Here is a 12,624-nt window from a genome sequence, read left to right on the forward strand (position 1 = left end):
CTCTCTCCCAGTTCTGGCTGTGCCTTGGAAAAAGCAGATCTTTACTTCAAAAATAAGCACCATATCAATAGTGAACCTTTTATTCAAACAGACATAAGAACAACCCTACTCCTGAATGAGAAAGAAATTACACCTTCCAGACTAGAAGCAAGAAACTGCAAAGCTCAACTTTGCCAAGCTGCTCTCACACCCCAGGGTTAGGTAAGTGCAGTTGTCTCCAAGTATTCACTCCTTGGTTTGGTTCCCATTAAGGGGAATCCTCACACTCAGACATCTGCTGACCAAGCTGCTCCTACAAAATGACATCCATTTCACAAGGCCATCACTGAGTTCTGTTTAAGGTAGTTTTCCTTCTTTAAGTGTTACAGTGTACATGTTATCCATGAATAAACCACTTAAAGTCATGTGCAAGTTGAACAAAAACCAGCTTTAAGAAGGCTTAAAATGTAGAATCTTCAAAAAAAAAATATGTAAAACACTCAAGTTCTTAAAGAAGAAGCCCCTCCCCTGACCAGCTGCCCCTTTGAAGTTGCCAGTCATCTCTCTCTAATTTAGGTTCAGTTCATGAAATACAACTTTCACCCCTTAGAACAATTCTTTCTCTCATCTACTAATGAAACTAACTACTCAGTGCTGGAGATAAATATTTGTTACAACATATTTAGACTCAGCTTTGCCTATCTGGCAAATCATTAATTTGTTTCAAGCATTCCTATGGTGAAATATATCTATATGAGGGGAACTTTTATATGTGCTAACACTGGTCTATATATTTTATAATCCATACACACACAAGAATAAAAAACTGTTTATTAAAATAGTTTTGAGGTCATATAACTCACTCTTTACTATAAATATTAGTTATCTTACAGATAAAACATTAAGTGTGTTTGTGGAGGGGTCAGGATTTTTTTTTTCATTTTTATTTTTTCCCCACAAAGTATTTTCCTCCCAGTTTGAATATATTTTTTTTTACTCATCCACACGATCCTGAAAGTATTCATCCACAAGAGCAGATTTATCTTCTTCATATTCCTGCCAAAGAGAAAACAGAAAAATACAAACTTTATATATAGGTCAAAATTGAGATCCAAGTATTCTGCAGTACAGAAGAGTAAAAAAATGAATTTAAAAAGGGAATAAAAGCACTAAACTTGTTCCTTAGGTTTTATGAGCCGAATAATAAAACTAGAGAGGGCTTGGAACAGATTTTAACACAGTCTTCTATGATGTATTTTACACAATAGAATTTATTTCTAATCTCTATCTCATATACAACACGTGGGTTGAACACAGGAATTATCATGGCAGTTTGAGCAGTCAGGCAGGAAAGAATCTTACTGATCTCAGTGGTCCTTTCTGACATTTGAAGGTTAAAATTCTGTTGATTTTGAAAACCAAAAGCATTACTTTTAAACACAACCCTTTGATCAATCTGCATATGCAAGATGCTATTAAAGAATTCCACTTTTTAAACTGTAAATGAAGATGATACAGGCCTTGTCACCAACAGACTAAAGATGGCCCGCTTTGAACCATACTGAGAAAATAAATTATCAGCAAGGCAAAGAACATATTTATACTGTGGATCCTTTTTAATTTTTTCATCTCCTCACCAGAAGCACCTTACCTTTGGCTCTTTAAACTCCAGATCCTCTCCATACTGGATGGTGAAGTCTATGTGCTGCAGGACGATGTTGATACTTTCCTCGTCAGAGCGGTCGAAAGGCAGAAATCGAACCATTCCATAGTCATCGATCTGGAGGGAGGAGCCAAAAGAAAATCCAGTAAGTTAACTCTCAGTCACAGCACTCTAAGCCACCTCCTTAAACCACACTTGTCTGCACTGCTAAAATACCACTCAAAGCCACGCTGCAAAACAGTGGCAATTCCCCACTCAGAGAGTTCTACACGATAGAAAAAGCCATTTCCCAAAGGATTCACAGAAAATGTATTGGCTACAATCCAAACATCAAGAGTATAGTATCAATAGCATCAAGAATCTTATGCTAATCTGAAAAAATAAAGAGCTGAGTTAAAAGAGGCAAAAAGTGATATTGAATTTAAGGATACCAGTTCAAAAGCAATATACCTACCAATCCACATATAGATTTAGTCAGCTTCTTAAACCTTTTGCTTTTCAATATATTTGTAGAATCTTCAATCATAGAATACATGTCTGGATCTAAGTACCTGGGAGAAACAAAGTCATCATTAACACTCAAAGTCTGTCATTTAGAATGACACAAGAGATGCAAGATGATTATTTACAGAAAAATCCAGAGATCAGTACAAACATGGAGCTGTTCTTTTGACTCTGTAAGCATCCTATTCAGCTGTTTAAAGACTATGTTTAATATAAACCAAATCCATCTTGTCCCATTCCAAAAGAGGATGTTTAAATTGTGAGAAACATTAGACTGAATTTTGAGCGAACTTTGCCTCAATATATCACACTACAGAGTAAATAATTTTTTGGAACTTACTTTTCTATTTCCTTCTTGGCTTTCTTGCTCAGCAAATCCATTTTGGTCATGATGTTAATCTGTGGAATCTCTAAAGATATCATTGCACTGAGTGCTGCCAGAATTCCAGAGATAAACTGAAAAGAGAAGGAAAAATGATGTATTAAAGTACAGAAAAACACAAACCCAGCACGCAGGACACTCAACCCCAGACCAAATGTAGTAATGAATATATGGAACACGGACACAAAGCGATATGAGGAGTTGGGATATGAGGAGTTTCCCGTTGGAAAAGGGAGGTGTGAAGTATCCCACCTATTTTTGGAGCCTCGGATCTGGATCTGCCACTGGAAAGGGCATTAAGAAAACCCAAACCCTTCTCGGGATTGTTCCTGATAAATGGGGAAAGTGGCCTGCTCACTCTCCAGCTCTGAGAAAGCTCTCATGGAATCACATGAGATTCCAAGAATTTAAATTGGAAGCGACTTCTGGAGGTTATCTGGATCCTCCAACTGCTCAAACAGAGCAGCTTCTAAGTCAGGCCAGGCTGCCCAGTCAAGTTTTGACTCCATGAACGTTCACTGCACAACCTCTGTGCCTGCTCCAGTCTGACCACTCTCCCAGTGCTGGTTTTCTTTACATCCAACTGGGATACCCTTTGCTGCAACTCACGTCTGAGGCAGATGAAGACAAATCTCCCTGGGCTTAGCATTTTCTCCTCCAGGCAAACCCAGCTCCCTGAACGGCCCAGACTTTTTGTGCTTTGTCAATATGAACTTTTCCAACAGCTTTCAAATGGGTACCTTAAACGATTCCACCATAAACTGAGAATCCACAAGGAAGACTCCACAGACACGGAATTCCCACTGCTGGAGCTGCTCCACCAGCTGTTTCATCACTGGCAGGTGCGTGTAGAGCTCGATCTGACCTGGGGCACACTCAGGATATCAATGGGTAGGAATGGGAAGCAAACAGGAATATTTTGCAGTTGTATATAAACATGGAATTACACTTAATATAAATAAAAACTGGTAAGAAAAGCATCCTCTTTTAGGCAACTCTGACTGGTGAAGTGGAAAAGAAATAAAAGGGGTATTTTCCCTCCCTTGACCTCCAATTAAGTGTTATTTGCAGTTGCCACAGTGTCCCCACACCACATGTTGTTACCAAACACCAGTGCAGTCACCCAGAGCAGCCCAGGACCAAGGTAACTCCTGAAACATCTGGAAGTGACTCTGACAATTGTTAATAATGCAAAAAACCATGAATTATCATAACCAACTAAACCAAAGCACTGCAAATTTTATACCGTGATATAAAATACGAAACGATACCAAAACACTGACGTGTGTTTACCTGGGCAGTCAAACAATATATAATCATCCTCCACGTGCCCCAGGCTCTCCTCCAGCCAGTTAAAGTTGTTGGCAAAGTACTCCATGCAGAACACCAAACCTCCATTGGGGCCAAACCTCAGGGATTCATCCTCCATCACGTCGTCCACCTCTATCAGCTCACGGATGTCTGTGACAACACCAAACACTGGGAATAAACCCTCCAAACAGTCTGGGAGGTCAGGGAGCCAACATTCCTTCACTGCAGCACTGGGTGCACAGGGATCTCTATTCATGAGCTAGTACATATTCATTACCTTTCCTGAATACACATATATATGCTAAATACTTTCACGGACCGAGCTGGATATGAGTGGGAGTCTTTTGAGGGTCCCTGGTGGCCGTTTGGGGAACATCCCATTCCCCAAATTTTCCTTTCATGGCCCCGGATCCGCTAATGAATCTCTTCTCCTTCAAGGTATCCCAACTATGAGGTCAGGTCCAGATGTACTTTTCCTATCATCTTTATTCAGACACACTTTGTTCTCAAAACTATGACATATACAGGTAGATGTTAATCACTAGCCCAGGTAAATACAGGGATTAAGAACTACCTGGCACAAGACCCATCAGTCACCGATGTGGGGAGTCGGCACTATTACAAGGCTACATTAATCTCTGACACAGGTGCTGAGCATTATTCACTGATACAGGAACCAGACGCTATTTTGAAGTTTGTAACGGGCCCCCCCGGCGCTCACCTGCCATCACGGGGTAGCTGAAATGCTCGGCCGCCGGGTCCAGGTTCACCACCTGCACGGCGCGGCCCAGCGCCTCGCAGTGCTGCACCATGGTGGAGCAGTACGTGCTCTGCAAGGCACACACGCCCGTCAGGGCTGCCCGGGGCCTCCCCGCCGCGTCCCCGCCCTCTCCACGCTCACTTCCGCGTGCCCGCCGGGCCATCACCAGCTGCGCGTACCGCCGGCATGCGCAGCACCGGCAGCACCGGCGGGGAAATGGCCGTGCGGCGCCCCGTAGCTCGGCGGAGCACGTGTCTCGGGCGGGTCCCCCCGCCCCGTACGGCCGGCCTGGTGGGGCCACACCGTACCCGCCCTCTCGCGAACGGCGCGCTGGGGCGGGCGCAACGTGCGCGGGGGTGTGAGGGGGCGGACCGCCGCGGCCCGAGGGCCTCCGTACCGCCACCGCCGCCCGGGGCCCCCTGCCCCGCTCAGCCCCGCCAGCGCCTCCCCCAGCTCCATCTTCTCCGGAGGGCCCTCGCAGGGACCCCCCGGCGCTGGTACCCAGCATCCTCCTGCTGCGTACCTGGCGGCCGCCTCTCCCTCAGCCCCGGCACCGCCCCGCGCTGCGAGCCGCCCCGCCTCCACGGTACCCGACCCTCCTTCGTTGTTGCCCCATGCGCCCCTCCCTCTGCACCCCTCCCCTCAGCTCTATCCTTCCCCTTCCCCTCAGCTCTGCCCATCCCGTGAGCTCGCGCCCCCATCCCCTCACTTCTATCCCCCCTATCCTCTCTATACTCTCAGCTCTATCCCCCCCTTCTCCTCAGCTCTATCCCCCCCATTCCCGCAGCTCTGTTCCCCCATCCCACCATGTCCATGATCCCCACTGTGTCTGGTTTTCCATCACCCTTCCTCCCGACCTACCCTCGCTTTTGCCCCATAACCAGCCAGCACTCTTCTTCCCCCATTTGGGGTCTCCATGGGTACCCCAAGATCCTTCGTCTCGCTGTGACCATCTCCTGCCTCTCCTTGTCCCCCTATCCCAAACCTCACCCCTCTGGAGCCCTGGCATTTTCCCTCAACATTCCTCACTGCCCAGCACAGCTTGTCCTGGCTCCAAGGCTCCCTCTCACGTCCTGTTTGCTCCCATGGCCCTGGGGGATTTCTTGTGTATTCCAAACTCTTTCCTTCTTCACTCCTGCTTTCTAAGCCCCTGGCCTGAGAACCTGTGCATGCAAACCAGCATTAAGTCCATTAGCTGGCTGAGTTTGGTTTGCTTGTTTTGTAGTGTTTGAGGCTTTTTGCCAGTGTCCTCGGATTGTAATTCTTCAGGCACAGATTTAAATGACCCCTTTTCTTTGCTAGTATGTGAGAGGTCCCTCCCCTACTCCTCAGTGCCCCTGCTGTTCATATGTCACTGATTGACATGATTATTCACATTGTGCTTAACCCAGTGTTCTGTAATTCCATGTGGGTTTCCTAAAGGTCTTCCTTTGTTTACAATGCATTTTGTGGCAGTAATGTGCTAGAATTCCATACTGCTTGGTATCTTTTGTAGCCATTTCCCCCATATGTTTTAATTATTATTTGACTCCTGTTTTTTCCTCCCTGATCTCTCTTACACTTCTTACGCTTGTACCTGTTTTCTCTGGGATTCTTGAGTCTCTGGGATTCTTGTTGAGCTGGGAGGGATGGGACTAACTCAAACCCAGAAGTTGGGTCCTGATTCTTCTGTTCTGTGCCCCCCAGGCGTGTGACATGGCCACGGATGTCGCCGAGCCCGTGGTCCCTGACTGCAGAGGGGACGGGAGGAGCGGTGCCAGGTCAGACGCCGACTACCCCCTCCGGGTCCTCTACTGCGGAGGCAAGTGCTGGAAGGGCAGCTGTCCATGATCCCTACAGTGTGCTGTTTGTGAGGGCACAGAGAAAGAGAGAGTCTCTTTTGGTCAGATTTTATTGAGAAGCTGGACCCTGGTCAGCTCGACCTTTCTGATTCTCTTTCTGAAACAGCTTTGTTGTGTATTTTATCCCACATATTTTTGGTGAAATGTAGGGATCTTCCCCCCTGAGAGACAGGATTGACAGCTCTCTGGGTGTGAAAGGAGTGGGAGCTCTGATCTCTTCCTGCAGAAAGCCAGTAAAGCACAGAAAAGGCCTCTGAGCTTTAGTGTGACAATGAAAAATGGAATACATGGGACTAATTGAACTGTGTGTAGAATTATTCTTTACATTACATTGTAGTTATGTGGGTGAAATTTAAAGGGAAGTAAATAATTTAGGTATGTTTTTTAGGTAGGTTTGTCACTTTGCTTTGGGCTTGAATACAGTTTCAGGGATTAGGAAATAGTCCCTGTTGTGTGTGAAAATCTGCACGTTGGTTTGGGTGGTTGTGGGGCCAAGTCCCTCTTTGGGACTTTGGCAGCTCTTGGAAAAAGGAAAGGTGACCAAACCATGTGGTATTTTATTGGGTGTATCTTTTGCCTCAGGTAAAACTATTGTTTCTTTCTGTAACTTATCCCAAAGCTTAAGGCTTCTCCTTCCCTCACTGACTCTTGCTGTGGTGGTTGTATCCTAATGCAGAACATGTGAGCACAGGTCTAACAAGAGAGGAATTAAAATGTGGAATGGCATCAATACAGTAATGGTTTTGAGCCAGTATGGGATTATAACCAGAAGTTCTGATGTAAGCAGGGCTAAGAGTTGGACTCGATGATCCTTGTGGGTCCTTCCAACTCAGAATATTCTCTGATTCTTTGCTTTGGAATTTAACACTAAGGCTGTAAGTGGAGAACTTCTTTTTGTAATGTGATTTTTTTTTTTCTCCTCTTCTTTCTCCAGTCTGTTCGTTGCCAACAGAGGTGAGTTAATTATTTTTTTGTCTGAATTTTTTCCTTCTGTCCTGTGATTCCTGACTACGATGATTCTTCCTGATATTCTCTGTCTTGTCTTAATTGTGCTCCAGCCACTGTCATCATTAGGATAACATGAGGTTTCTTATATGCTAATATTTGTATTCAGTCATCTTAAGGAGAAATGGCTGAGCTGAATAGCAAATATATTTTGGTGTATTTGTGATGTATTTTGTCTTGCCTCCACTAACAACATTCATGTGATTTTTCTCTAGTACTGTGAATACATGCCTGATGTGACTAAATGCAGACAATGGTTAGAAAAGAATTTTCCAGATGAGTTTGCAAAACTTACAGTAGGTAAGAATCTTGTGTGTTTTCCAAGCTTTTGGATGCTGTGAAATATGTTTGATAATGTCAGAAACCACTAAATAATCAACGTGTAGTTTCAGTAATAATATTTGAGCTTTCTTAAGGTTTCAGCTGTAACCAGTCACCCGTGTGCTTGTTTCCCATCAAAGTTAGTTCACTGGATTTTGCATCTGTCCAGGCTGCTGTGAATGGCTGGAGGAAAGGTCATTAATGATTGGGAACTTGTTCAGTAGCATTTGGAATTTCAGTGTTAACATTAGCACTTATTTAATTTGCATAAGTACTGTAATGAAGATGTAACATGCATCAGTCAAGGGGCTGCTGCATTTCAGCAGAGTTTACTGATTTAACAAAATATCATTGTACCATCCTGTTTCTGGAAGGCTGTCAGTGTCTGACCACTAATTTTGTTCTTTTTCCCCTCACTCCTTTCTGATGCATTTAAGAAAATTCACCTAAACAAGAAGCTGGGGTTGGAGAAGGCCAAGGAAATGTGGGAGGAGAAGAAGAAGAGAAGAAGAAGCAAAAGAGAGGCAAGGTCTAAATAGTTGATTGTGGTACTGATTTATAAGCAGTTTGGGGCATCCCTTTCTCACCTGCTGGTCTGGACCAGGGCACAAATTCCTCGGATTTTGGTTGTGAGCTGTGCTGTGACTGCACAGAAAACAGTGAATATCTTTCCTCTGGTGGCAGCAGTTGGTGTGGTGATCTGTGCTGATGGAAACGTTGGAGAGCAGGGATAGGGACAGCCAGGGAAAGGGGACCTGCATCCTGTGTCTCATTGTTCCAGTCATGGCTATCACACTTATTCAGGGAGCAGTTCTTCCCAACTAAAATCAGCTGGCATTCCTCCCAGGATACCCGTTCCTGCCCTGTTTAGCAGCAGTTTATAGGTTGTTTGCAGAGTAGAACAAAGACTGCTTTCCTCCATGAATGCCTCATGACTCTGCTTTTGCCTTTGTTCCTTCCCCCTCTCTGTATTCACGTAACAGGATTTGGTTTTATGCTTTTAAATCTGTTACCTGTGTCTCCACTAAGAGCTACGTCTCTTTGCAGCAATACTAATGAAAAACAGTTTCAAAACTCAGCTTTGGAACGTAAAAAAATTATATGAAACTACTTAAACACACTTTTATCTTCTATCATTGCAGTTTTTGCTGTTTAATTAACATACTTTCCACCATAAATCAGAGTGCTGGGATTGTTATTAATAGATATTTGCCTGTGCAGTGCCAGTTGTGTCTAGTGCTTCAGAAATTATGGTTAATACCAAGTTAGATTCACATTTTAAGCCACACATCACTGCAGAGGTTTTATTTTTGTGTCTTGGTAACCAGTTTTGTTTGCTTTGCCAGTAGGCAGTGTCTAGTGACAACAGTAATTTATGTTCTGTAGCTTGGATGCTTTTCCCAGAGATTTCAGGACATTTTCTTTCAGCATTAAATTATTGTGTGTGATGGTACAGTTAGTTTTCAGTCTGGGTTTTGGTTCTGAAATAAGAGTGTTTAAAATATTTAGGGATTTTCTCATAATATCTAAAGTTTCGTGAAGACTTACAGTCTGGTGTTAAGCATGATGGTTTAAGATTGAATGCAAAGAGAGAGGATGAGGAAAACCAAGCCTATACTTGCAAAGACACTGCAGGAATTTGCTGAAGCAATTTTAAGACAGAAATTTACTGTCTTTAAAATTATCAGATATCAGTTTGTAATAATGTAGAATTGAAAGTGCTGTGTGTTAGAAAAAAGAGTCACAGGGGTTAGTTTGCTTGTTCTAAATTCTTTAGGTTTTCATCCTGGGAAGGCTCAGGAACATCAAACTTTGGTTACCCTGGAGTAATTTGATGACTGTACACAAAGTCAGCCGAGATCTTAATCTGCCTCGAAGAATCCTAATTAGCGGGATGTAACTTTTCCAGGCTTTGCTCAGACTAATAAATGCCCAGTATGTGAAGTGTTCCCACAGGTTGGCCTAGAAACAGACAGGAGGAAAGATGATGTTCAATCACGTGCAGTTTTGCCTCGTTTCGGAGGTGCTGGTTCCTATATCAGTGTCTGGTTCGTTCTGGGGTCGTGCTTGGACATCCAGAATTTAATCTGCTGTGTGACCCGGCTCGTGGCCGCGGTAAATGAACGTGGGGAGGTTGCTTTGCCTCGGACACAGGCCCTAGGGATGTTAAACTCATGAAAAACATTAAAATAACAGTTTGTTCCTCAGACTACAAACCAAAGAACAATTCCTGAAAGAGCAGTTAAATGCAGGCCAAGCACAGTGATTAGTAAAGTGTGGGGAAAAGCCCTGTTTTGCTAATTGTAGTGGGGTTCTGCTGTGCAGCCCGTACTGGAATGCACATTTGACATGTATATATTATTATTTCTCTTAATATTGAGCTTTGGGGACAGAGGATCTTTCTTAAATAATAATAAACCCGAGACAATATGCAAAATACATTTTTGCTACCAACGCAGTTGGGGCGATAACAGTTTCTTTGTTTATAGGGATTAAATCTGACCTTGTATGCTTTTTTCTTTGATGAAGTATATCATCATTTAACTAATCATGTAACCTTATGCTCTCTTTTAAAGGTGGAAGAGGTCAGATAAAACAGAAAAAGAAGACTGTACCACAGAAAGTCACGATAGCTAAAATTCCCAGAGCAAAGAAAAAATACGTCACAAGAGTGTGTGGCCTGGCAACGTTTGGTGAGTTGACTTTAACCTGCCTTTAACCTCATGATATTTCTTCTGATCATATTCTACTGAGTGACCTGCTTCTGTCTGTGTGAGGTGAAAGTCCCAAGGTGCTTTTAGCAGTTCCAGAGGTACACTGACTTCTCTCAGGGATAAATTATTTAAGTCCTTATTTCCATGTTTTTTCAAACAAATAGGGCTATGGATTTTTTGAAACAGGGTTTCACTTGTTAGGCTTCAGACTAGTCTATTGTCTTTAATTATGAAGATGTTTGTTTTAAAAACCCTCTTATTTCCATCAAACCTGAAAATATGTTATTAGCAATTAAATTCACCTGTTCTTGAGACTGTTTAAGTAAAGCTTGAACTGCCTTTCTAATAAGACAGTCAAATGTTTGCCAGCTTAATGCTGTCCTGCATAGCTTTGGTTCAGCTGCAAATAACCACTTGGTGTTTGTAACAACATCTTACTTCACACATTGATCACAAACTCTGTTAGAAAGGTAAGTTTTAACCTTTTTTGGATTAACAAGCCATGTCCCATATTTCCTCTATGAGAGTATCATCCGATTTCTTGAGGGATCAGTAATACCTTGGTCTAAACTGGGTACCCTTGTGCTGGAAGCCAGTCTCAAAAAGTGTTGGGACATGTTTCTGGAAATAACACCACTGTGGAAAAACTTGTTCAATAACCATAGGAGGTGGAGGTGTTTTTTAAACATTTCTGCATGTGCTTTTCTGGTGAGCGTGTCCAGCACAGGCCCCCATGAACAGAACATGTAGGGGACATTCAGCAATTTTTATTTTGAAGAATTTACTGGATCTGTAGAGTCAGATGTTTTGGGTGCAAACAACAGGCTTTGTTTTCAATGGAAACCATAGCAAGGCTTCAGCTGTTAACTACCACTTTTTCAACAGTTAAAGCAAGATTTTGCCTTTGAACCTGAGAAAATACTTTAATGTCAGTGACTGTACTTAAATTGTCCATTTTCCCCTCAACAGAAATCGATCTTAAGGAAGCACAAAGGTTCTTTGCTCAGAAATTTTCCTGCGGTGCCTCAGTAACAGGAGAAGATGAAATCATCATTCAGGGGGATTTTACAGATGACATTATTGATGTAATCCAGGAGAAGTGGCCTGAGGTAATAAACCTTTCCTTCTGTCAGGACTCTACTTTTCCACAATAACCTGTGACTTTCTGACGATTTCAGAAAAGGTTTCATCTTTGGCAGCACAGACTGTTGCACAAAAATAGAAGAGCAGTTGTTGCATTCCCACCCTAAAGTGAGGGAGGCATGTCAGAATGAGTCCAGCTGTCGAATCTGTGGCTTCTTTGTGACCATTTCTTAACAGTGAATGTCTGACTATTCTTACATTGCCATCCTATTTTTCAACACCTCTTAAAATATTGCAGAATTAAAACAAACAAACAAACCCAAACCCTACACGCTTGTGCTTCAGAAAAGAAGCTAATTTGGGATTGGACCAAAATTGATGGTTGAGAGCTGTAATTGCAAATGCTTTCTCTGACTCTCCCTTGTCCTGGTATTTCCCAAGTGGAATTCTTTCTGAAATAACTCCATAGGCCTGTCTTTATTCTGAGCTCTGTTAGGCTCAGCTGTGTCCCATGAGCACATGTCACTCACACAGAATTTACAGCAGGGAGTCTGGGATGGTGCTGTTTACTTCTCCCACACTTCATTACATTTACAGGAGTGAATATTAAATGAGACATGTAAGAAGAAAATACATTTACTTTGCTGTGTTTTGCTTTTTTTCCTAGGTGGATGATGACAGCATCGAAGACCTTGGAGAAGTCAAGAAGTGAAAGACTACCTTTATTTAATTAAATGGTTATAAATGATATAGCCAAAGTGAGGCTTCTAAATCCATTTGCTCTGCAGTGAAACTGTGGAGAACCCACACCCTTGGCATTTTCACTGTTCTGTATAGGCTGCTTGTTTATTTTTTTCTTTTTGTTGTGATATTTGCCAAAGTTAAATCGGGGTTCTACCATGCTTACGCATGAAGTAGATTTAAATAAAATTACTGTTCCTCACTGAGTACAGTATCTGGTATTTTTTACATATACTTTCCTCAAACTATCTTACAGGAAAAGAAGAGCTTAAGTCATTGAAAGCTTGTTTTTCATCTGCTGTACTTTCTGCTGAGCTTAA

The 12,624-nt window shown here is 42.8% G+C and overlaps 2 protein-coding genes and 1 long non-coding RNA gene across 3 annotated transcripts; 2 read left to right on the forward strand and 1 right to left on the reverse strand.

Annotated features, from left to right (window-relative positions):
• Positions 1–790: 790 nt before the first annotated feature.
• GPN3 (GPN-loop GTPase 3) lies at positions 791–4,783 on the reverse strand. Its single transcript, XM_029961108.1, has 7 exons — positions 4,561–4,783; positions 3,822–3,989; positions 3,269–3,393; positions 2,487–2,602; positions 2,097–2,193; positions 1,631–1,759; positions 791–1,035 (listed from the first exon to the last, which is right to left on the reverse strand). The coding sequence occupies exons 1-7, from the start codon at positions 4,760–4,762 to the stop codon at positions 973–975; spliced, it is 900 nt and encodes a 299-aa protein (XP_029816968.1). The 5' UTR covers positions 4,763–4,783; the 3' UTR covers positions 791–972.
• On the forward strand, positions 1,573–3,582 carry LOC108640349. The gene is made up of 2 exons (XR_001921118.2): positions 1,573–1,787; positions 3,254–3,582. It is a non-coding gene; the product is annotated as an uncharacterized LOC108640349 (long non-coding RNA).
• Positions 4,784–6,274: 1,491 nt separating the features above from the next.
• DENR (density regulated re-initiation and release factor) lies at positions 6,275–12,510 on the forward strand. Its single transcript, XM_029961125.1, has 7 exons — positions 6,275–6,400; positions 7,375–7,394; positions 7,661–7,745; positions 8,204–8,290; positions 10,343–10,459; positions 11,450–11,589; positions 12,231–12,510. The coding sequence occupies exons 1-7, from the start codon at positions 6,295–6,297 to the stop codon at positions 12,273–12,275; spliced, it is 600 nt and encodes a 199-aa protein (XP_029816985.1). The 5' UTR covers positions 6,275–6,294; the 3' UTR covers positions 12,276–12,510.
• Positions 12,511–12,624: the final 114 nt, after the last annotated feature.

The sequence above is a fragment of the Manacus vitellinus genome, unplaced genomic scaffold (assembly GCF_001715985.3).
Source record: "Manacus vitellinus isolate BGI_N305 unplaced genomic scaffold, ASM171598v3 scaffold_31_pilon, whole genome shotgun sequence".
In the NCBI taxonomy this organism is placed as follows: Eukaryota; Metazoa; Chordata; class Aves; order Passeriformes; family Pipridae; genus Manacus; species Manacus vitellinus.